Source organism: Lepus europaeus, chromosome 19, assembly GCF_033115175.1.
Source record: "Lepus europaeus isolate LE1 chromosome 19, mLepTim1.pri, whole genome shotgun sequence".
Classification (NCBI taxonomy): domain Eukaryota; kingdom Metazoa; phylum Chordata; class Mammalia; order Lagomorpha; family Leporidae; genus Lepus; species Lepus europaeus.
In genome coordinates, this window is record NC_084845.1 from 62794782 (window position 1) to 62820920 (window position 26139).

Here is a 26139-nt window from a genome sequence, read left to right on the forward strand (position 1 = left end):
GGCACACACACCATCTCCCCATCTCAAGAGAGCTCACTCCACAAAATATCTAAGAGGTCACTTCCAAAGGCTTATGGGAAAAGAGAATGAAGAGCTAAGTTTACGTTGGCACAAAAAGCTTTTGAAATGCACGCGTCATTTTTTCGCAGCCCATAGTTTCCATGAACGTTTGGAAGACTCCTTCATACATACTCAAACTTCCTCTCGTGAGCTCACGAGAGCAGAAAGCATGAAGCAGCCTCCCAGAAAAACCTGGACGAGGTTCACCATCTTCGCACACTTTCCTATCAAGGGCTGGGGGGATGCAATTCATGCGGCAAAAGCAGCAGCCTGCATCAAAGCAGAGGAACAGGAGACAGCGGCTGAAGCAAAGGCTCACTTAGGAAGCTTTCAAGTTCATGTGCTTCCTCTCTCATGGCCAGGGGACACCCATAAGCCACACCCGTAGTCTATGCGGCAGCCACCAAAATGACCCTTGGGCTAACCCAAGAAAAGGGGGCCCAGATGCCATAAGCAAGGCCAGGCCACAGGGCTGAGACAAGGGGCAGCCGGAGGGGACCAGGAAAACAAAGCCTAAGGACACAGGGACTCCACAGTGAAACAAGACTGGCTGCCTGAACGTGGTATTTGTTCTGTGGGGAAGCGCAGAAGTCAAACGTAATTACAGCCAACTGTACGCTCTGGCGACAACGAATGCCCTCTGAGACAGCTCCCTTTCCAAGGCAACAGCAAAGGAAGCTGGAACTTTTTTGCTTGTGCCTCTCCCTTTTTTCCCCCAGCATGTCCAACCAATTCTTCCTCATCTATAATTACCTGGACTTAAGTCATAATTTAAGGGGAACAGAAACAGCCACAGAGATCCCCCAGGTCTCACGTTGCCTGGATAGGATTTTCTGAACTAGACAACAGTAATATGGAAGTGTCTCAACACCATCCACTGCTGTGTTCACGTTCTCCAGCTGTGTTCCAGAGGAGGTACGCGCTGTCGGTAAAGCCTGACATGCTGGAAATGCAAACGATTCTGATGATTGTGTTTTCTTTCTTTTTTTTTTTTTTTTTGACAGGCAGAGTGGACAGTGAGAGGCAGACAGACAGAAAGGTCTTCCTTTGCCGTTGGTTCACCCTCCAATGGCTGCCGCACTGCAGCCAGCGCACCACACTGATCTGAAGCCAGGAGCCAGGTGGGTGCAGGACCCAAGCACTTGGGCCATCCTCCACTGCACTCCCTGGCCACAGCAGAGAGCTGGCCTGGAAGAGGGGCAACCGGGACAGAATCCGGCGCCCCGACCGGGACTAGAACCCGGTGTGCCGGCGCCGCAAGGCGGAGGATTAGCCTAGTGAGCCACGGCGCCGGCCTGATGATTGTGTTTTCTAAAGCATCTCAAACTTCTGACACATCAGGAGCTGGAGCAAGATGGCAGCCGAGTGAGACACTTGCGAGCACCTGCCCACTGAGACGCCAGCTCCAACAGTTATTCCCGCGCCGAGTCACCTACCCACACAGGAGCTACAGAAGCCAGGTGCGAGGCCTCAGTGCCTGGTTTTAGTGTAGCAAGAAGAAAAGATACATTCTAAAGAGCAGGAAAGAATGAGCTGTCCACGCATGTCAATCCTCTCCCAGCTCCCAACAGCTCAGCAGGGAGAGAGACACCTCACCTCCCACTTGGGAAAACCAAAGTGAATTAAGCTCAGATCTTGGACTTGAAACCCAGTACCGGCCTGTCATGTTAAAAACTACAGTCCAGCAGGGCCCCAGGGTGTCTGCCCACAGGTCTGTACGTGAAAACTGAGACTTTGGGTCCTCTGCAGCCAGGCAGCTAAGGGAGCATTGACGCCTCCTTTGCACCAACCTTCAGGGGACAGTAAGCAAGCCTCCAGCTGCTGGGGAAAAGGTCAAGAAAGAGAACTCAGAATCTTGCCTTGGAGCTCAGCGCCAGGCTGCAGCTGTGCCAATCAGCACTGATAAAGCCCAAGGTCCCCCAGCTCCAGGCCAGCACCTGCAGGGGGGGCCTGCAGAGCCGTGCCAGCATCAGGCACTGATACCCTTGTGAGATGCACTTGCCTTGGCGTGCAGCACCACTGGTTCCACATGCAACCAAGGCGAGGGGCACTCTTGTGGTTATACAAAGTCTGGTGACTGTGAGACACAGCTTAGTGCCATCCTGACAGCCAAAGCGTTGTCCTTATAACCCCTCCCCAACCTCGGACAGTAAGCAAGGAACCCAAGACTGTGCCTTGGGTCATAGCACTGGATTGGTAAAACCCAACACAGGGCAGATCCTAATGTTCTCCACCCACAAGAGGAGCCTGTGGACCTGCCCTTGTGCCAAGAGAAGTCCTGTGGCTACACTTGATCAGACTTACATTCCAGGAAGCATCACTGGTGGACAGTTCTAGAAGCCTTAATCTCTAAGTCTGTCTCAGCAGCAGACTGACCACAGCGCTGTGGGATTTGGTCCTAACCCTACTGGTCTGGGTACGCTGTGGGTGCTGGGTGTGATCTGGCTTTGTGGCATTGGTGGCTGCGGGACTGGGCATACAGGCCTTCCTCAGCCTCAGGGGGAGCTCACAGGGATGGACTACCTCTTTTTGGACATCTCATTTCATTCTGGATGGCACACCAGTTGCGGATTTCAGACTACTCTAAGCTCAGGGCATCCCTGGAGCAGAGTCAGCACACTGGCAGATTTTCTGAAAGCCTCTGTTCTGGGTGCCACCCACTGCTGAAGGAGCTCAAGTGTCCACAGGCTCAGAGAAAATAACTGCTTAGAATTCCTGGAAAGAGAGCCACGAGTGAAGCTGGATTACAGAAGCTGGAAAACAGCAACTCATTCTTCAATACGCAGATGATGACATATGCCAACAGGTGTCACGAACCAAGACCTCACATCCAACTCACAAAATGAGGTGCCAGAAGCCACTCACCTAGGAGCCGACATTGGCAAATGTTCAGATGAAGAACTTAAAAGGGCTATCTTAGGGAAACCCAACAAACTTTCTGAGAAGGCAGACAAATAATTCAATACTCTAATAAAGAGATTTGACAGGACTGGCAATGTGGCACAGCGAGTTAAGTTGTAGTCTGCAGCACCAGCATCCCATATGGGCGCTGGTTCACGTCCCAGCTGCTCCACTTCTGATCCAGTTCCCTGCTACGGTGCCTGAGAAAGCAGTGGGAAATGGCCCAGGGGCTTGGGTCCCAGCACGCATGTGGGAGACCAGGATGAAGCTCCTGGCTTTGGCCTGTCCCAGCCCTGGCCATTGTGGCCATGGAGGGGAGTGAACCAGTGGATAGAATATCTCTCTCTGTCTCTTATTTTGTCTGTAATTCTGAAATTTAAATTAATAGGTAATCTTTAAAAAAGAGAGAGAGAGATGTGATATAGAGATGAAGGTATTTTTTAAACAATTAAACAAATTTTCCAACTTATTATTAAATGAAATTATAAATATGAAAGAAGGCACAGATAGCAACATAGACCAAACAGAAGAAAGAATAAGTGAGCTTGAAGGTTATTTGAAAATATACAGTTGAAAGAGAAAACAAGTTTTTAAATCAAGAGGAGTGAAGAAAGCTTACTTTAGAGAGAATGTGAAAAGAGCAAATATGCAAGTTAATGCTGCTCAAGACATCTTGGGGATGGCATACAAGTAGGAAGCCTATTCAAAAACATAGTAACAAAACACTTTCCAGAGCTAAAGAAAGATACAATTATCCAGCAACAACGAAGGCCAGAGGTCATCAATCAGACTCAAATCATCCAAGTCCACACCGAGACATGATAAGCTCTCCAAAGCTAAAGAGAGGATTCTCCAAGTTGCAAGAGGAAGAAACAATTAACACAGAAAGGAACCCCAATTTACCTTATTGCAGACTTCTCAGCCAAACAGCTTACATGTCAGGAGGGAATGGGACGAAGCTTTCAGAGTAGTGAAAGAAATAAACTTCCAGCAAAGAACACTGTTCCCAGAAAAGCTATACTTTAGACATGGAGGAAAATGTTCTCATACAAACAAAATCTAAGAAAATTTATCAACACCAGAGCTACTTTACAACAAATTCTAAAAGGACTTCTTCAAGCTGAAACAGAAAAGATACCAGTAAGAAGGTATGAGAAGAAAGTAAACACTGATAAGCACAGTCATACAAATTCAGAATGCTTCAACATGGAAGACGTGCAACCTGAGCAACTTACATCGTTAAATTCAGAATGCTCCAACACAGAATACAAGGTGAGTAAACCTTCTACATCTTTATTATGAAGACTAAAAACCAAAGTTACTAAAATTAATTAGAACTACACTCATATTAATATAGGCAATATGGAAAGACATAAATTAGAAGATCAAAAAACCAACAGGTAGGGAGGAATAAAGTACAACAGTAGAATGCCTTATTACTATATCTTATCTCTTTCTATTTCTTTTTCTGCTTTCAAAATGATTGTCAAGTTGCTATTACAGCTTGATACCACCAAAACATGCTTTTGTAAGCCTCATGGTAAGTACCAAGCCTAAATGGATAACGGACTTAAAAAAATAACAGAGAATCAAAGTCATTCAAGCACCACAAAAGATTTTAAGAGAAGGGAAAAGAAATAAAGACTACCATAAGGCTAGAAAGTAACAGTAAATTCCTATCTATCAAAAATTACCTTAAATGTAAATAGGTTAAATTCTGTAAGTAAACAGTGATCAAACTGAAAAACAAAAGGCGCCAAATATAGGCTGCTTACACACAATTCAGTTTACTTCTAAGAACACATATGGAATGAACGTGAAAGGATGGGAAAAGATATTTTATACAAATAGCACACAAAATAAAGCAGGAATAGCCATGCTTATCTCACAGAAGTTGGGAGTAGAAGACTGGTTAGCATAGGCTGGAAGGAAGAAGAGGGGAGGGAACGATGGGAAAAGTTAGAGTAATTGGACTAAGTTATAGTTAGATAGGAGCAAAAAGTTCAGATATACTATTCCCAGAGTGGTTACTATAGGTTGTGAAATGTTTATTTCCCTAAAATAAAAACTAGGAAAAGGAACTTTGAATGTTTTAACCATAAAGAAATATGTTTACCATGAGACCCTGAGTAGACATTATACAATGTACACGTGTATAGAAACATCACATGGTATACTTTAAGTATGCAATTTTCATGTGTAAATTACAACAAAAAACTTAAACTATCAAAACTAAAATTTCTCATGTCTCCCCTAAAACCTTTTCTATGCTGAGCCTTCCTCACCCGATTCTTCCAGAAGTTCAAGTCCCAAATCTTTGACTCTTTCGTCTCACGTTCTACCAGGAAATCTTAGACTATATCATGAAATCATATTAGCTTTACCTTTAAATTGTTTCTAGAATCTTAACACTTATCACCCTGTTTCAAGGCATCTCACACACAGCTTACTGCCATACCCTTGTCACAAGTCTTGCTTCTGCCTTCCCCCACCCCAACTCAGTTTTTCCTCAACACAGTAATTACATTTAAAGCTTACTTCCACAAGTCACACTCCACCTTGCAAGGAGACAGATGTCATGAGCGGCTACCATACTGATTGACAAAGAAAATTTTCATCATTACAGAAAATTGTACTGGATGGTACTGTGTTTGGGAGACTTCCGAATCAAGTAAGAGAATTCCAGTCACTTTTCTACTCAAAACCATGCAAAGCCCTCTAATTTCACTAGGAGGAAACTCAAATATTAGTCTCCTTTATCACTGGAATGCCAGCAATTAATTACCAATTGCTTGTTACTACATTAGCATACACTAGGTTGTGCATATGCTAAGAACCCGGGACTAGACATGCAGAAACATTTATAATGGGGCTGGCGCTATGGTGTAGTGAGTAAAGCTGACACATACAGTGCCAGCGTCGCCATGTGCTCCAATTCCAGTCCTGGATGCTCCATTTCCAATACAGCTCCCTGCTATCGGCCTGGGTGAAGCAGCAGCAGATGGCTCAAGTACTTGAGCCTCTGTACCCACATGGAAGACCCAGATGAAGTCCTGGCTCCTGGCCTCATATTGGCCCATCTCCGGCCATTGTGGCTGCTTGGGGAGTGAACAAATGGGTGTAAGATCTCTGTCTCTCCTTTGCTCTCTTAAACTCTGCCTTTTAAATAAATGAATTAAATAACTGTTTATAATACAGTATTGCAGTTTATCAGAGTGACACATAAGGCAGAAATGGAACCCAAAAAGAAAAGCATTGCTTGAAAATCATTTGGGAAAAAAAAGAAGTGTAACAGTTGTGTTGAATCTTTCTTTTTCCCCAAAGATACCTTTTATTTAAGGAGTATAAATTTCTTAAGTACACCTTTAGGAATATAGTGATTCTTCCTACCCACACTCCCACCCCATTTCTTCCTCCCTCTCCCTTTCCCATCCACTCTCCATTAAGAGTCATTTTCATTTAATTATACACAGAAGACCAACTCTATACTAAGTAAAGATTTCAACAACTTGCACAACATACACACATACATACACACACACACAGTATGAGAACAAGTTTTACAGTTAATTCTCGTAATACAACCCACTGAGGACAGAAGTCCTACATGGGAAGTGCACAGTGACTCCTGTTATTAATTTAACAATTAACACTCTTAAGTATCACATCAGTGATCACCCAAGGCTATTGACATAAGCTGCCGAGGCTTTGAAAGCCTTTTGAATCCACAATCTCTGTCAGTATTTAGACAAGGCCATAAGCAAAGCAGAAGTTCTCTCCTTCCTTCAGAGAAAAGTTCATCTTTCTTTGATGGCCCCTTCTATCCACTGGGGTCTCAGTCACAGAGATCCTTCATGTAGAACATTTTTTTTCCACAGAGTCTTGGCTTTCCATGCCAGAAATGCTCTCATGGGCTTTTAAGCCAGACAGATGCCTTAAGGGCTGATTCTGAGATCAGAGTGCTATTTAAAGTAATTGTCATTCTACGAATCTGCTGTGTGGACTGTTTCCCATGTTGGAACATTCTCTCCTTTTTAATTCTATTTATTATTACCAGACACTTGATCTTATTTATATGGTCCCATTAACGCAATCCTATCTATATGATCATTTTAACACTTCATATGATCACTTTAACAATTAAGATGGCATTTTTACCACTCAGCTTAATGGGATTTGAAGTCCCATGACAAGTTTTTAAACTGTAAATTAGAAGTAAATACATAGGAATGTATGCAGAACTATACAGCTTTACAAAGTTCTTCCTCCCTCTTATTCCAACTCTTATTTTTTGCTGAGATCTATTTTCAATTGAATTTATACACATATGATTAACTCTACGTTAAGTAAGGAGTTCAACAAATAGTATGATTAAGAAAAAAACTTTCTCGACAGTCAAGACAAGGGCTGTTCAAGTCATTGCTTCTCAAAGTATCAATGTCACTTCTACAGATTTCCTTTTAGGTACTCTATTAGTTATCACAGATCAGGGAAAACATACAGTATTTGTCCCTTTGGGACTAGCATATTTCACTAAGTATGATGCTTTCCAGATTCATCCATTTTGTTGCAAATGACAGGATTTAATTTTTTTTTACCACTGTGTAGTATTCCATAGAATACATATCCCATAATTTCTTTATTCAGTCTTTATTTGATGGGCATTTAGGTTGATTCCATGTCTTAGCTACTGTGAACTGAGCTGCAATAAATGCTGGGGAGTAGATAACTCTTTTGTTTATGATTTCATTTCCCTTGAATAAATTCCCAGGAGTGGGATGGCTGGGTCATCCGTTAAGTCTATATTGAGATTTCTGAGGTGTTTCCATACTGTCTTCCATTGTGGTTTTTCCAGTTTACATCCCCACCAACAGTGGATTAGGGTACCTTTTTTCCCCACATCCTTGCCAGCATTTGTTATTTGCTGATTTCTGTATGAAAGCCATTCTAACTGGGGTGAGGTGAAACCTCATTGTGGTTTTGACTTGTATTTCCCTGACAGCTAGTGATCCTGAACATTTTTCATGTGTCTGTTGGCCATTTAGATTTCCTCTCTTAAAAAATGTCTAAGTGCTTTCCCATTTCTTAACTGGGTTGTTTGTTTTGTTGTTATGGAGTTTCTTGAACTCTTTATATATTCTGGTTATTAATGCTTTATCAGCTGCATAGTTGGCAAATGATTTCTCCCATTCTGTTGGGTGTCTCTTCACTTTCCTGAATGTTTCTTTTACAGTACAGAAACTTCTCAATTTGATGTAATCCCATTTGTTAATTTTGGCTTTGATTGCTTATGCCTCTGGGGTCATTTCCCAGAACTCTGCCTGTGCCAATGTCTTGCAGGGTTTCCCAAATGTTCTCTAACACTTTGATGGTATTGGGTCATATATTTAGATCTTTAATCCATTTTGAATGGATTTTAGTTTAAGGTGTAAGACAGGGGTCCTGCTTCATACTTCTGCATGTGGAAATCGTTTTCTGAGCACCATTTGGTGAAGAGACTGTCCTTGCTCCAGGGATTGGTTTTAGCTTCTTGGTCAAATGTAAGTTGGTTGCAGATGCTTGGATTGATTTCTGGCATTACTACTTGATGCCGTTGGTCTATTCATTTGTTTTGTACCAGTACCAGGCTATTTTGATTATAACTGCCTTGTAGTATTTCTCAAAATTTGGTATTGTGATGCTTCCAGCTTTGTTTTTGTTGTTTAACACTATTTTAGATGTTCGAGGTCTCCTGTGTTTCCATATGAATTTCAGCTTCATTTTTTTTTTTAGATCTGAGAAGAATATCTTTGGTCTTTTGATTGGTATTGCACTGAATCTGGAAATTGCTTTCAGAAGAATGGACATTTTGATGATGTTGACTCTTTGAATCCATGAACATAGAAGACTTTTCCATTTTTTTTTGTATCCTCTTCTATTTCTTTAATGTTTTCTAATTCTCACCATAGAGATCTTTGATATCCATGGTTAAATTTATTCCAAGGTATTTTATTTTTATTGTAGCTATTGTGAATGGAATTGACCTTAGAAGTTCTTTTCCAACCATGCCACTGCATATACAAAGGTTGTTGATTTCTGTGTACTTATTTTATATCCTATTACTTTACCAAACTCTTCTATGAGTTCCATAGTCTCTTGGTGGAGTCTTTTGGATCCCCTATATATAGAATCATGTCATCTGTAAATAGGAATAGTTTGACTTCCTTTTTCCCAATTTGTATCCCTTTGACTTTTTTTTTTAAAGATTTATTTTATTTATTTGAAAGACAGAGTTACAGAGACAGGTAGAGACACAGAGAGAGGTCTTCCATCTGTGGTTCACTCCCCAGTTGGCCGCAATGGCCAGAGCTACGCTGATCCAAAGCCAGGAGCCTGGAGCTTCTTCCAGGTCTCCCACATGGGTGCAGGGGCCCAAGGGCTTGGGCCATCTTTTACTAATATCCCAGGACATAGCAGAAAGCTGGATCGGAAGAGGAGCAGCTGGGACTAGAACCGGTGCCCATATGCACTTCAGGCCAGGTGCTGTGCCACAGCACCAGCCCTGCCCTTTGACTTCTTTTCTTGCCTAATGGCTCTGGCTAAAACTTCCAGGACTATAATGAATAGTGGTGGTGACAGCGGGCATCCTTGTCTGTTTCCAGATCTCATTTGGAATGCTTCCAACTTTTCCCCAATCAATAGGATGTTGGCTGTGAGTTTGTCATAAATTGCCTTGATTGTGTTGAGGAATGTTCCTTCAATACTCAATTTGCTTAGAGTTTTCATCATGAAATGGTGTTGTATTTTATCAAATGCTTTATCTGCATCTACTGAGATAATCATACAGTTTTTGTTCTTCAGTTTGTTAATGTGATGTATCACATTGACTGATTTGCAAATGTTGAACCATCCCTGCATACCAGGGATAAATCCCTCTTGGTCCAGGTGAATGATCTTTCTAATGTGCTGTTGGATTCGATTGGCCAGAATTTTGCTAGGGATTTTTGCATCTATGTTCATCAAGGAAATGATCTGTAGTTCTCTTTCTCTATTGCAACTTTTTCAGGTTTAGGAATTATGGTGATGTTGGCTTCATATAAAGAATCTGGGAGGATTACCTCCATTTCAATTGTTTTGAATAACTTGAGAAGAATTGGAGTTAATTCTTTAAATGTCTGGTATTATTCAGGAGTGAAGCCACCTTGTCTTGGGCTTTTTTTGGAGGGAGGGAGGGCCCTTAATACTGATTCAATTTCCATCTTAGTAATGGGTCTGTTTAGATGTTCTATGTCTTCATGGTTCAATTTAGGTAGCTAGTAAGTGTCCAGGAATCTATCCATTTGTTCTAGGTTTCCCATTTTGTTGGCATACAGCTCTCTGTAGTAATTTCTCATTTTAAAATTTCTGTGGTGTTGGTTGTTACATTTCCTTTTCCACGTCCAATTTTATTGATTTGGGCCTTCTCTCTTTTTCTGGTTAGTTGGGCCAATGCTGTGTCAATTGTGCTTATATTTTCAGCAAACCAGCTCTTTGTTTTGCTGAGTTTTATTTTTTTGTTTCAATTTTATTAATTTTTTCTCTAATTTTAATTATTTCTTTTCTCCTACTAGTTCTGGGTTTGCTTTGTTTTTGTTTTTAAAGATCCTTGAGATATACTGATAGCTCATTTATTTGGTGCCTTTCCAATTTCTTAATGTAGGCACCAATTGCTATAAACTTCCCTCTTAACACTGCTTTTGCTGTATCCTATAAGTTTTGATATGTTGTGTTGTCATCTTCATTTGTTTCCAGAATTTTTTTTTTTTTGACAGGCAGAGTGGATAGTGAGAGAGAGAGAGAGAGAAAGGTCTTCCTTTTGCCATTGGTTCACCCTCCAATGGCAGCCGCGCTGCAGCTGGCACACCACGCTGATCCAAAGCCAGGAGCCAGGTGCTTCTCCTGGTCTCCCATGGGGTGCAGGACCCAAGCACTTGGGCCATCCTCCACTGTACTCCCGGGCCATAGCAGAGAGCTGGCCTGGAAGAGGGGCAACTGGGACAGAATCTGGTGCCCCGACTGGGACTAGAACCCGGTGTGCCGGCACCGCAAGGCAGAGGATTAGCCTGTTGAGCCACGGCACCAGCCTCCAGAAATTTTTTTATTTCTATTTTGATTTCTTCTAGGACCCACTGTTCATTCAGGAGCATGCTGCTCAGTTGCCATGTGTTTGTATATCTTCTAGAGATTCCTCAATTGCTGATTTTCAGATTCATTGTATTGTGGTCTGAGAATTGCATGGTATGATTTAGGCTTTTTTTGAATTTGCTGAGCTTTGCTTTATGGCCTAGCATGTGGTTAGTCCTAGAGAAAGTTGCCATTCACTGTTGAGAAGAATGTATATTCTGCAACTGTAGGATGAAAAGTTCTGTAGATATCTGTTAGGTCTATTTGGTCTATAGTGTCAATTAACTCTGATGTTTCCTTGCTGATTTTATATCTGGTTGATCTGTCCATTACTGAAAGTGGGGTATTAAAATCCTCCATTATTACTGCATTGAGTCTATGTCTCCCTTTAGATCTTTTAGCATTTCTTTTAAGTAGCCAGGTACCCTGTAATTAGGGCATATACATTTGTAATAGTTACATCTTCTTGTTGAATTGATTCCTTAATCATTACATAATATCCTTGTCTCTTTTAACAGTTTTAGTGTTAAAGTTTATTTTGCCTGATATTTGGATAGCTACATGAGATCTTTTGTTTTCTGTTAGCATGGAATATCTTTTTACAACCTTTCACTTTTCAGTCTGTGTGCATCTGTGTTAGTGAGATATGTTTCTTGTAGGCAGCAAATTTTGATAGGTTTTGTTTTTTAATCCAGTCAGCTGGTCTGTATCTTTTAACTGGAGAGTTAGTGGCCATTTACATTCAAGGTATCTACTGATAAATAATGACTTAGCCCTGCCATTTTTCCATCAATATTCCTATTTTTTTTTTTACTTTGGATTTCCTTTGTACTTTTACTGGGAGCTCTTCTTCCTTTACCTTCTTTCATAGTGATAACCATGTTTCTGTGTGCAGCACCTCCATTAGCATCTTCTGCAGGGCTGGACAGGTGGTGACAAATTCTTTTAATTTCTGATTGTCATGGAAGGTCTTTATTTCACCTTCATTCATAAATGAGAGCTTTGCAGGATACAGTATTCTGGTTTGACAGCTTTTCTTTTTTTTTAAGAATTGGAATATATCTCGCCATTCTCTCCTAGCCTGTAGGATTTCTGTTGAGAATTCAATTTGATTCTAATTGGAGATCCTTTCAAAGCAATCTGGCATTTTTCTCATGCACACTTTAAAATCTTTTCTTTATGTTTTACTGTGAAGAGTTTGATTACAATGTGTCATGGTGAAGATCTTTTCCAGTCATGTCTATTAGGTGTTCTATGTGCTTTTTGTACTTGGATGTACCTTTCTTTCTTCAAATTAGGGAAATTTCCTATTATTATTTCACTGAAAAGGCCTTATAATCCTTTTTCTCTTTCTACACCTTCAGGAACTCATAGTACTTCTAGAACCCATATATTGGGCCATTTGATAGTATCCTGTAGATTTCCAACAGGGTTTTTTAGTTTTCTAATTTCTTCTTCTTGTGTTTGGTCTGACTGTATAATTTCCTGTGCTTTGTCTTTTAAATTGAATATTCTTCCTTTTGCTTCACCAATTCTGTTTGTTAAGGCTCTCCACTGAATTTTTTATTTGTTCTATGTAATTTTTTATTTCCAAGATTTCATTTTGATTTTTAAGATCTCAATTTTGTGGGAGAAATCTTCTTTCATGTCATGTACAGATTTCATTAGTTTGTGCATTTGCTTCTGATTAATTCCATGTAATCGTATGATCAATTTTTTTTTATTTCCATTTCTGGCATTTCTACAATATCATCATCTTCACAATCTAGTATTGGAGTGTTTTGTTTTTGGGGGGCGTCATGTTGTCTTCCTTATTCTTGTTTCTTGAATTGGTACATTTGTTGTTTGGTATTTGTGGAGATACTTGTTGGTTCTTTGTTGAAAAAACACTTGACATATGTGACCACTTTTATCTTTGGACTATGCCTCTGTAGATTAGTGGAGTGTCTGCTTCTGTCAATACCTAGAGGCGTGTGCTGTGTGTGGCCAAGGAGCTCTATTCAGTTGCCCTGGGTGAAGGGCGTGTCTGAGGTGACACACCCAGCTTAGGAGACACATCCAGGTTTGGCATGGTAAATATGTTTTTTTTTTTTTTTAATCAGAGTGGAGGTTTGAGTTTGTCTAAGATTCAGCTTAGCTCCTCTCTTCAAAGGAGACCAGTGCCTAAGCAACAAGCCTCCCAGAGTGATGAGCACCCAGCCCCCTGTGTCTCCCATCAGACTCAGGAGTCTCTACTTGGCTGGTTGCTGGGCACAGACATGAGCTGACGCAGCTGTTCTATATGTCCAAAATGGTGCCTGCTCTGGTCTGCTCTCACCTCACTCTCCAACACTGGTGCAGAGGTTCTCAGTGTATGTCCATGCCCTCCAAGTAGGTCCACTGTGTCCCTGCAATTTGTGTAGAGTTTCCTCTGCTGTTTTCTTCCTCTTTCCTGAGACTCCACTCTTTCCACTTTTTAAAAACTATCTTCTCCTAGACTAGAGCATCAAGCTCCCTCCCTATTCTGCCATCTTAATCCCAAGTTGAATCTTTAACAATAAAAAATGATAAAGCATTTATCAGATAGTCTTGCAGCATTCTATGTAATTCTATACAAATAAACTATCTGTATGCAGGTTATATATGTGTATATATTCATATATACATTCACTACATGCATGTGGACACAAGAGAGGAATTATTTGAAAACCATACAAGAATATCTATCCTGTTGGGACAATAGTACATAGGGAAAGTTCATAGAAGTTGAAGTGTGACATAGTAAATTGGGTCTACTACAAAGAGGGATATAATTCAATTCTAGGAGTGTCTACTTATTCAGCATTGCTTAATCCATATGTCAAATGCTTTAAAAGAAGAAATACACCCTTATCCTTATGTCCTTCAAAGTAAATTTTCTTCTAGATGACTGGCCTGAGGATATTTCCTAGGATTAAAATACTTTTCTGCAACTTTGATGCAATTCCAACACCCTAAGAGGTCCTGAGTGTGTCCTGAGTCCCTGCCATGAGACAGTCACTTTGTAGTCTGCTGAGGTTCATAGTCAACCAAGCAAGGATCCATTTGACTGCTCATTTATAATTCAATAAATCCAGCAAGGAAAAAATAATTGGAATCTCTTACAGTGCTTGGAATCTTCTAGCAGAGAGCATCTAACTTCATCTAATCCATGCATTGCTTTTCCTAATATACATTTTTCATGAACTTTCTGAAGATGTACTCGTAGTCATGGATTTTAAGATTTTCACATCAAAATTAGCTTGTTCTTTAATTTCATTTTCCCTGGGTTTTTGAAGCATCTTTCTAAGTATTTGACAATCGAATGGACATTCTCCCCAGTTGCATGGAGTTGTCACTCCTTCAGAACTCTCCAAATACTGTGGGCCAACATGTCAGACAGACAACCCACTAGCAGGAATACTTTGGAAGAAGAGAGAGACCAAGGCTGATATGCCAAAGACATAGAAAACATGAGGCTGGAAGATGACGGTAAGCTGGGGACAAGTGATTCAAAATGAGGCACATTCATACCTTTGACAAGGCAGGTGCTCTGAAACAAGTCAGGTGTGATGCTGGTGATGGGGTTAAAGATACAAGGAGGACAAAGAGCAGGGCGATGGGGCAGGAGAGGAGGAGGGGAAGGAGACGCAAGAAGGATGAGGGAGAAAAGAAGTTAGAAAGATAAAGGAATGGCTGGACTATGAAGACCCTGGCGATGATCTTCATCTTTTCCCAGCGCTGCTACAACCAATCAATCAACACAGTTCAAACTGAGCGGGACCAAGAAGAAACTGTGTTGTTTTGAAAACACCTGCTTGGTACAGCATTGCTTAGGATCCTTGGAAGTGCGGCCATGGTTCAGGTCATAAGTAGCATTAGGAATACCAAAAGCTAGGCTATGGGGAAGAACATTTTGTATGCCTGCATCCATCAACCCCACCTATCTTCTCATCTTAGCTCACAATCATCATAAAACATCTCTCCCTTAGGTAAGTCTCCACAAGCTTCCACGTGGCCCAGTGTCTGCATCTTCCCTCATTTTGTTAACTCATCTAGCCTGGAATTTCCATTTTCCTTTGCTCTTCCTCCCAGGGAAAAACCTTCAGACCAAGATGCTGTCTTTTAAAAATATAGCGTGCTTCCCCACAATGATCTGTAATTTAAGCCTGGTTGTTTAAGCCCTACACAATGCCTGACACAGAACAGGCACTCCACAAACGTTTGTGGATTCTACGCTCCTGAAGGATTGACAGTCCTTTTAGGAAACGCCTTTGTATTTCTAAAGAAACGCACACTCATTGCCAGCTGCACATTTGCTGCACAGTAGACGCATTTTCGTTACTGGATTAATGAGAAGTACACTAAGGAATCCTTCAGAATGCAATAAAGAAGATGCAGAGTTAGGATACAAATGTTTCCACCCAAACGACTGGCTATCACTTCTGCCCACAGCATCCAGGTAACAGGCAAATACAAACAGCTGTGAATTTGCTAGCTTCTTACACAGGATGCACCAGCATTTGCCAAACCAAGGTCCAAATGCCATGGAGGGTATACCAGAAGAAAAACTGGATGGTTTCCATATCAACTTTTGTAGCAAGTATGCATTTACCTGTATTAGAAAAAATAAGCAATCCCAAAGCACACCTATGATTTGATGCGTATTATTCCTTAGGCCTCGGTTTCTATTTTGAAAGTGAGTGGCTTTATAAACAAGAAGAGAGTGAGTCACACAAAGCCCAAATAATGAGGGTAGTTGTTAGCGGTGACTGACAATGGTAAAATCACTGAAGGCTAGGAAACTGCAGTATCCATCAATGGGGAGAAGGAAGCGCAGTGTCAATGTGGATGGCTCGCCCCACATCAATGCTACCATGTACAAGGTCTGTGGCTCTGGGAAAGTTGAATACGTCCTCTGAGCTCCAGGTGAAACGTGGTGGCAATCCTCGTGGCAATGGTTTTTGTGAAGAATGAGATCAAGTAGAATGAACCTCTAAGTCAAGTGCCTGAAGTGGAGCAGAGGCTCGCTTGACAACTCTGTAGATGACAGGGGGATGGGGGTGGGAGGAGCGAGGTGAGTGGTAGTGAGAGAGGATGTGAGTGATGTTGGGGATGGGGGGCAGCCATGGATGGGGTATGAGGACTGTGAGTGACCATAGGATGGCTGGAGGATGGCCAAGGGTGGGTGTGGATCAGCTGCCACTGGTCTATTGGAGGCTGGAGCTGATGGTCAATATATTGGCATTGATGATGGGTAATAAAGACAAATAGGGACAAGAGGTTGAAGGCAAGTAAGAGGAAACTTAGAACTAGAAGGTGAAACAGGAGCTATAAACCTTCATGCTTTCCCTTGATCCGGGTACCTAGATTCCATATTCCTCCTTAGATACTGGGAATAAACCAACTTAAAAGTGATGTGATTTTTGAGCTGCCAATAATGGCTATCCTATACTGTAAAAGGCATTTTATATAGTTGGGGTGGGCCGTGATGCTCATTTTCCACGTCATACATTAAAGGAGAATATGAAGAGAAGAAGAGCAGTGAACCCCAGGAGGCAAAAGCTACTGCCTCTGGATTTACCGAGAGGGATAAATTCCTCATTTCAAAGGGAGGAATTTTTCTTCCAAGGATGCAGTCACGTGGCGCGAGTATTTAACCATGCGTGGCCTATGGGGATTATGCCTGTAGAATTCACCGACGGTGAAATCGCCACTTACTTATCTTTCCAAACAACTGACATTTTGGAGATAACCCAGACTGTAACCCTTGGCTTTTGCAAACCAAACGTTTATACTTCTGTTACATACACACACTTTGCAAGATGTTAATGTGAGTCTGAAGTCACAAGCAAACATACCTTCACAAAACCAAGACTGCACAACTTGGCTTTGGCTCCAAACTGCCACTTACACTGCGTGTCGGCGTCGTACATCTGCCCTGGCAGCTTGTCCGGATATTTATATTGTCCTGTTTGCTTGGGCTCATCCACTAGGCAGCCGGCCTGAGGTGTGCTGTAGGGGTAACACAGTCGTATTAATTACCACCTGGATCTGTGATCTGTCCACGGAAAACAACATGCCTTCGAAACCATTCGTGCGGATAAAAGCAAAATAGAGCTTAAGAAACAGGCAAGTATTTTAAGTTAGAATTGACGTTGATTCCCAAGGCTGAGTCTTGTTTAGGAGGGTCTGAAGTACACAGCCTTGGAGGGTTCCCTAAGGCGCTCCAAGTCTCAATTTTTCCAGTGTGACATGTGCTCGGAGATGGGGAAGGGAACTAGGTTTGAAAATTCCAACAGACTTGTTCAACAGATCTACTGCCAGTGCCTTCTTGTGGCAAGCTTAAGGCTAAACAATGAAGGCACAAACGAAACCAGACAGTGATAGTACCTGTCTTCACGGAGCTTTAAATCATGCTGTATTATTTACGAATGATGGGGCAGCTGGGGAAGATGTGATTCACCACAGTAAGCTTAATAAACACAATTAAGATTAATCAAAGAACTGGGCAAAGGGATGTAGTAGGACAGGAGACAAACAATTTCCTGGGGGCTGGTGCTGTGGTGTAGCGGGTAGAGCTACCACCTGCAATGCTGGCATCCCTTATGGGTGCCGGTTTGGGTCCTGGTTACTCCACTTCTGATCCAGCTCTCTGCTATGGCCTGGGAAAGCAGTAGAGGATGGCCCAAGTCCTTGGGCCCCTGCACCTACGTGGTAGACCCAGAAGCAGCTCCTGGTTCCTGGTTTCAGGATGGGCCCAGCTGTGGCCGTTGCGGCTCTCTGGGGAGTGAACCAGTGGATGGAAGACTTATCTCTACTTTTCCTTCTCTGTGTAACTCTGACTTTCAAATAAATAAAATAAATCTTAAAAAAAAAAGAGAGAGAAAAGCTCAGTTCCCAAATCATGAATTTGAAAACCAATAAAAATCCACTCTTATATGGCAAATATTCTTATTAGCAAATGATTTGTTGATTCTTTTACTTTACTTTGGGTATCATTTGAATAGACACCCTTATGTTTAAGCTCACTTGCTTCTGTATCTTGCTAATTCTCTGTTTAAAGATTTATTTATTTACAAGTCAGAATTACACAGAGAAGGAGAGGGAGGGAGGGAAGGAAGGAGGGAGGGAGGGAGGGAGGAAGGGAGACTGTCTTCCACCTGCTGGTTCATTTCACTCCCCAACTGGCCACAATGGCCAGAGCTGCACAGATCCCAGGCCAGGAGCTTCTTCCGGATCTCCCACGTGGGTGCAAGGGCCCAAGGACTTGGGCTATCTTCTACTGCTTTCCCAGGCCACAGCAGAGAGCTAGATTGGAAGTGGAGCAGCTGGAACTTGAACCGGTGCCCACATAGGATGCCGGCACTGCAGGTGGCAGCTTTACCCTTTATGCCACAGCGCCGGCCCCTGTATCTTGCTAATTCTATGAAAGTTAGCAAATAACCAGGCAGTGATTCAGATAAAAATAAGAAACTACCAATTCCAAAAAAACTTCACTAACACCTGATCAAACAGATAGGGATTTCAACAAGAGTGTTTTATTGGTCAACAAAGATTAGCAAGATTTATCTATATTATGATATACATAAAATTCAAATTTAGGTTCATTCTTTACTATGAATCAAACAGTGCTACATTCCTAACTCTTACCTTCATTAACATTATCTAGGAGTCATAACTTACCAAAAGGATTTTACCTACCTGTTATCCTTTGGATGTCTTTCAGACAGAACTGTTATTTCAAACAAAATAGTCAATGAAAAAAAAAAAGATCTATTCATTTAAAAACGAAACAAAACAAAACCACTTGAACATTTTAATACTTTGCTGACAAAGTGGTCAGACTGAAACAGTTACAGTAGAAGGACCATTCATCTAACAGCCCCAGGAGGCCACAGAGGACAGAGGTCTGAGCACAGATCTTGGCCTGAACAGACCTGGGACAGAGTCTTCATCTGCACCACGCCAGCTCGCCACTCCAGGACCTTAAACAACATAATGTCTCAAAGACTCAATTCTCGATTAGGGTTGATTGTAGGATTACTCTGAGAAGCCAATGGAGTAACATGTGGACAGCACTTAGCACAGTGTTTGGCCTGCCATCTATTTTCAACAGCAGCAGCAGCATCAGAACATGTCAATCTTTCTGCTCGTTAACAACTCATGGGGTATTTCCACTGGGTGTTTGTTGTCCTGACTTTGGCCACTATTTCTCGTCACTACTCCCAAGCCCAGGAACACCCCTTGTGTTAACCTGTCTTACCTAAGGAATTTCTTCAGATACTGTCGGCTGCACGAAGACCAGGAAAACACCCCATTGTTTCCAGTCAGTGTGGGCGACATGATGTTGCCTTCTGCCTTCCTGCATGGATTGCCTTCTCCATCGTGAACCATGCCAAAGCTGGAGCAAAGATAGCAACACCCCTCTGTGACTCCACTTTCCAGATTGTAACAGAGAAAGAAAAGACGCAGTGCGAACCCAAGACCCCAGTGAGAGACAGGATGCTTAAAATTGTTACTATAAACGGTTGTCAGATTCCTGTAGAACATTTTGAAGAATGATTTTATGGTATTAAGCCTTGTCCACAAAGTCAAAGGATGGTGCTATCCAACACAGACATTAAGGGTTAGAAACTTTGGTCGAGATTTCTAAGCCAAACCACCAAAGTGATGAGACAATCAAATTATCTTATTTCAAATAGCAAAAACAGTGTCTGTGCTACCAATCGTGGAATTGCAGTAAGAAAGTTCAGATTGTGTAGGAGATAGAGAAAGAAGCTTAAAATTGGTAGAGAAAGAAATACTAAGTTTCTGGACTATGCATTTGTAATGTTAATGTAATATAAACTTCCTTACGTTGATAATCAGTTTATTAGCTGAAGTCACAAATTCCGTTATAATCATAAAACAGTTTTTACAAAATAGTTGAGAGGCAGTCACTTGGCCTAGCACTTAACGCACTGGTTGGGAGGTGGACACCACCTATCAGAGCACCTGGCTTCAGGTCCCACGTTGTCTCCCGGTTCTGGCTGCCTGCTCATGCAGACCCTAGAAGGCAGCAGGTGATGGCTCAAGTATTTGGATCCCTTCTCTGGGAGACCCAGGCCGAGTCCCAGGTTCCTGGCTTTGGCCTGGCCCATTCCCTGGCTACCACAGCTGTTCGAGGAGTGAACCACCAGGTGCAAGCTCTTTCCTCTGTCTTCTGCCTCTTTGCTTCTCAAACAAAATAAATCAATAAAAAAATTTAAAAATAATGGTTGGAGCTATCTAATGCAGACACATGAAAGACTTGTTTCACATGTACTACATTAAAGAAAATTTTGTGCTTTTAAGGAGGCAGAGGACAGAGAGAAAGAGACATGAATTACATCATCTGGAATTCTGTTAATCTCGTTAAGAGTAAACTTGTGTCTCTTAGCATTTTTATAAGGCAGATATGATTCCTAAGGAAGTCAACGTCTTCATTTCTTTCACATAGCTGTCTTGGAAGGTAGTCTCTTCCAAATTAATACCATAAGCATGGATAGGATTTTTTAAAGACTGTTAACATTTATTTATTCAAAAGGCAGAGCAACAAAGACAAGAGAAACAGAGCGAAAGACGGATCTCCCATCCACTGGCTCACACCCCAAATGCTCCTACCATCTGCGGATGGGCCACGCCAAAGTCATGAAACTCCCTCCTGGTCTCCAATGTAGACGGCAGGGACTCAGTACTTAAACCACTATCTGCTACTTTCCCAGGGGCATTAGCAAGGAAGCTGAATGGGAAGAGGAGCAGACAGGACTCGAACTTGTGCTTTGATGGGGGATGTTGGTAAGCAGCAGCCTCATCTGCTGTGCCACAATGCTCATCTCCATGGGCAGGATACTATTCAGACAGATGCCCATAATCCAGCCATTTTCCAGCCCTCCTTCCAGTTTAACAGGCAAGAACTAGCAGCACGGTGACATGCTGTGACCCTGTCGGTGAAAGTCCTAGGGGTTTGCAGGTGAGCATTCACAAACAGATCTTTGTTAACCTCAACATAAATTCAGGAAAAGCATTTTTTTTTTCCATCCTTAGCTATGCCCACTTAAATTCTGCATTGTGTCTCAACAGGAAGCTAAGTGGACGTGTTTGGGAGACACATTTCCAAATATATTTATCAAACTCAAAACCAGAAGGGAAATCTAGGTAGAAAGCACTCAGGCACAAAAATCATCAAAATGGAGAAGGGGCAGGGAGACATTGAGGTCGTTACTCAGGGGGAAGTCGTTCTTAACTAGGACTTCACTGGAATTTTCTGAGCGTGAGAAAACCAAGTCTGAACTGAATTTGGGGAACTCAAATTACTAAAAAAAACTCAATTTAACAGCATTAACAGTCGAAGGTCATAAGTATATTCTTCAGCCTATGCCAAAGGTCCTAGCAAAATCTCAGGAAGTCTGTTTGAAAACCTACCTAGAGCTTGAGCGTCTGTTTCATTTTCTAGTGTTCTCCTCCTCACCTCTGGGCTCTTTCCCCCACGCTATCTCAAGAACAGGTTTTCATTTCTCCCTAGCTGCCATGTTCGAGTTTGATCACAGTTCTCCACGGCCATTGTTGTGAAAAGTGAGCCCCGCTCGTCTCAACTCCACGCTGGTGAAACACATCTGGACCTCTGTTTGACGAGCACACAGCTACTTCCTGCTGCATACAAAGGCGCCTGCTGCCTGATGGGCACAGTTCAGGTCTCTGTTCACAACAAAACGAGCCGCTTCTCATCCCACTAAGGAAGCAGCCACACCTGAGAGTGTGGACGTGCAAAGCACACTAGGAAACTGCTAGGTAACAGCAAAGGTCCATTGTTATCCCTGACGATAACAAATTCAGCTCCTAATTATAATAGGACTCCAAAATATCAAAATATAAATTATAGCCAGTGAATGGATGATACGGGTTACAAAACCCCACCCATGTGTATACACATGCACTGACTCCTATATTCTCTCAAGTAGTCATTTAGTAAGCAATATGCTTATTCCAATGTAGCTACTTACTCAAACAGTGCTTGAAGATTCTCTGTAGCAGTGTCTGCATCAGACAAATTCAGCAAATGAATTTGTCTCACTATGCTCAGGCTTCTCAATCCTCATTTCAAACTCTATTCTCACAAAGGCAGACTGACTAACATCAACTAAAATTATATTAAGTATACGCAAGGTCACCAACTAAAAACCTACTCAGCACACGCATCAAAAGCTTTTCTCAACGCTGGCATCCCACTGCATTCTGGAAGTTATGCCTCCACGGTTATTCCCTTCATATAAACAAGCAGCTGAAACAGACTACACTGCAATAAAACACCAGAAAAATGCATGAAAAAGCAGACGATCGGTTAAATAACTTGCTTTCTATTTGTATACACAATGTGATACTTGTAGCTATTAAAAGTTATTGTTTAATACGAGTGACATTAACAATAATTGGCCTTTGCCAAGCCCTTCTTAAAACCAGGCACTTTTCTCAGCTTTACACGATATGCATCCTATTTATTCCACCTGTTGCAGAAATAGTCATTCAAAGAATACAGAGAATCACCCAACCGGTCTTCACGTACAGTGGTCAACCAACAAGCCACTCACTTGTGCCCCGATTCGTGAGCAATGGTGAAAGCAAGGCCAAGACCTGTGTCTTCGTTGATGGTACAACTTCGGTACTTACTGCACATCCCGCTGATGGGAGCAAACCCTATTGAAAAAATCAAGTCCAGATGTTAATCCACAGAGGGAACACACAGACACGCGATCGTTTTTTGTATCCCCAAAATGCTCACGCTGTTTTAGTTGAGTGCACTCATGTTTTTCATTTTTTTTTTTTTGTAAGACAACAACAAGGGCACACTCATGTAGTTCCCTGTTGTGAAGGGAGAATATTCAAGTGTCTCACTGCATACTGTGTTGTTTTAGATATTGTCATCAACTGAGCCTCCTGGCAACCCTGTGAGATCAATATGAGTACTGTTATTCCCACTTTACATATAGGGTAATAAGCAATAGAAAATGTACAAGTTTTACCTAAGTTTATTACTTGGGATAGAGCAATTGATACAATGATAGTTAAACCAATGTAACAAATGTGTAACAGCAGCACTACATAGAAGAATATGCAAGTGTCTAAACAAAACATGCACATTAAATTCAACCTTCTACTGTCACTCAAATGTGATAAACTGTCAAATGCCACCTGATTCCAAAAGCTACCCCCTTCCAAGAGCAGTCATAAAATCATGTCAGCTAGCCCTTGATTCTATGTTGAATGACCTACAGTATGTGAATGTCTTTCTTTCTCTATCTGGGCCCCAATAATGAGAACAAGGATCAGTACCCACCTACCACTAAATACAAGCTTGTGATTGGGTTACACCCTCCCTCCAAGTGAGGACACCTGGGCAATCCCATCCCCAGGGTGGCAGCATCCTCACCATGGTCGTCATCCTCATTACTTAGCAGAGGCTGCCAAACGCCACTCCTGTGTGTGTAAATATAGCAATAGACAAGGAAACCGAGAATCATGAAGGTCAACGAACTTGTTCAAGATCTCAGATCTTCAGATCTCAAGGCCTCAGCCATCAAATAACTGACACATCTGAAGTTAAAGCCCATGCTCTTTGCATCAGGACATAGTATTTCAAGCAAGTGACCCAGGGGCCAGCGTTGTGGTGTAGCGGGTTAAGCTGCCACCTGTAATGCCAGCATCCCATATGAATGCCAGTTCAAGCCCTGGCTACTCTACTTCTAATCCAGCTCCCTTCTAATGTGCAAAACCAGCAGAAGATGGCCTAAGTGCTTGGGCCCTTGCCACCCATATAGGAGACCTAGATAGATTTTCAGACTCCTGGCTTCAGCCTGGCCTGGTCCTGGCTGTTGTAGCCATTTAGGGAATGTACCAGCAAGGGACAATCTCTCTCTCTCTCCTTCCCTCTCTCTGTAACTATGCCTTTGAAATACATACACCAATCCTTTTAAAGAAAGTCAGTGAGCTACAGGATAGCTCAGAAGATTCTCGGTGTATGCTCGTTCTGGTAAGCCCCTCCTTACAGGCTGGTCCCTGGTTGACTGAAAAAACTGCCTCTGTCTCAACCTTTTCAAACATCAACAGTGCTCTGGCTTATTGGAAGCCATCTGGCACGTTCCAAACTCGGGACACGAATGAAGTTCTGGCATCCCTGAGATAAATCCCTTCTCACAGAACAACTCTGCAAATGGTTGCGTTTTCTGAAGACTGTGATTAATGGGCCATTCTTAAAACAAACTTCTCAGACGTAATAGAGACATCATAGAGAATCGGCAAAGCACCACAAATATTATCTGTGGAAGCTCCAGTCTTCCTGTATCTGCTATGCCACAAGGGGCTAGAGAGTGTTTTTGAGGCAGAGAGTGATGGGCTCAGTCACTTCACCTTCTGTCAGTCTTCCACCCACTCTCCCAGCAGTCTGGACCATGAGCTGTCTCAGCCGGCTGTGGCTTCCACTCCCTGGTCCTGCTTTGCCAGGAGCCAGGAACACTCGTGTGTGCCCGTGTTCTCTCTAGCTGCCTGTGCCCTGCCACGGCTGAACTGAAAAGCTGCCCCTGGGACTGTCAAGCCTAACCTTCACTATCTGGTCTTTTAGAGTCAACTGTGCTGACCTCTGATCTACTCAACTATCAGCTCCTGAGAAAAACCCTTAAATTCCTGCTAGGTACGATGGAATACACTAGAAAATGCAGGAGAGATTTAACCAGTACCATCCATACCCTCACTGCCTCCTAGAAATTTACCTGTCAAGCAACTTTCTCCAGGAGGGACTGCGACATGGTGGCAGGGTTCAGCACCTTTCTCTCCAGCTGTCTAGTTCAGTGGTCCGGATGCCAGTGGAATAAACTACAACTTGTCTAGTTCAACAAGGAAGTATCTCACCCAACATAATCATGAATACCGTTAAACAACGATATTCATTGAGTGTATATTGACAGTACTCCACAATTTAAATAGTACAAGAGTCTTTATTCAAGACCATCCAATGGCTACCCACCCAATAGCAAGTTTCCTTACTATGTTTTCATCAAGCAGGTTTGCGTGAAGGTATGTTCATACCATACCTAAAGTGTCACACGGTTCGTTCTTCCAGGAACAAATATCAAAGCCGGTGAGGAGGATGGCATGGTCGTGCCTCTTGCCATTCTTCCCGATGAGTGCGGACTGCCACTGACAAAAGCTGTTCAGAGACTGGTCTGCATGGTGGTTGATCAGCAGTCCTCCCTATGGAAAACCCACATGAGTCAGAGTGCGAATTTGTCACGAACGTGAGAGCGATGAATCATTCCACTGTACAGGCAAACACAGAAGCGTCACACTTCTTGGGAAAAATGTTTGCAAACTCTTGAGACAATGGGGGGAAACAATCTATTTTAGGTAACTTCTCACACTGCTTAAAACAACTACAGAGTTTTCAGAGTGCAGTCTATGACCAATTGTATACCTCTAACAGAAAGAATCAGACATCAGTTAGTAGTGTATCTGCTTACTTCAACTGTTATCACCATCTAAGATGGTTAGAACTCTTAGAACATAGTAACAGGCCGGCGCCATGGCTCACTTGGTTAATCCTCCGCCTGTGGCGCCGGCACCCCGGGTTCTCGTCCCGGTTGGGGCGCCGGGTACTAGTCCCAGTTACTCCTCTTCCAGTCTAGCTCTCTGCTGTGGCCCGGGAGGGCAGTGGAGGATGGTCCAGGTGCTTAGGTCCCTGCACCTGCAAAGGAGACCAGGAGGAAGCACCTGGCTCCTGGCTTCAGATCGGCGCAGCGCTGGCCATGGCAGCCATTAGGAGAGTGAAGCAATGGAAGGAAGATCTTTCTCTCTGTCTCTCTCTCTCATTGTCTATAACTCCATAGTTATAGTCTCTCTCACTGTGTATAACTCTATAGTACCACTGGCTTCACTGTCCTTGGACAATGTAGGAATACAAGAGATAGGCTACAGACAGAAGTGTTTCCCAACCAACACATGCTCTTTGTATTTTTCTAAAATTCTCAG

At 42.4% G+C, this 26139-nt stretch overlaps 1 protein-coding gene across 2 annotated transcripts in view; it reads right to left on the minus strand.

Annotated features, from left to right (window-relative positions):
* Positions 1-26139, minus strand: part of ADAMTS18 (ADAM metallopeptidase with thrombospondin type 1 motif 18) — a 154537-nt gene that overhangs the window by 55823 nt on the left and 72575 nt on the right. For both annotated transcript variants that reach the window (XM_062176570.1, XM_062176571.1), the window contains 4 exons: positions 25206-25365; positions 22710-22815; positions 19367-19504; positions 16962-17115 (listed from right to left, as the gene is read on the minus strand). In XM_062176570.1, the coding sequence (XP_062032554.1) occupies positions 16962-17115; positions 19367-19504; positions 22710-22815; positions 25206-25365 (558 nt within the window). The remainder of the gene's footprint in view (positions 1-16961; positions 17116-19366; positions 19505-22709; positions 22816-25205; positions 25366-26139) is intronic.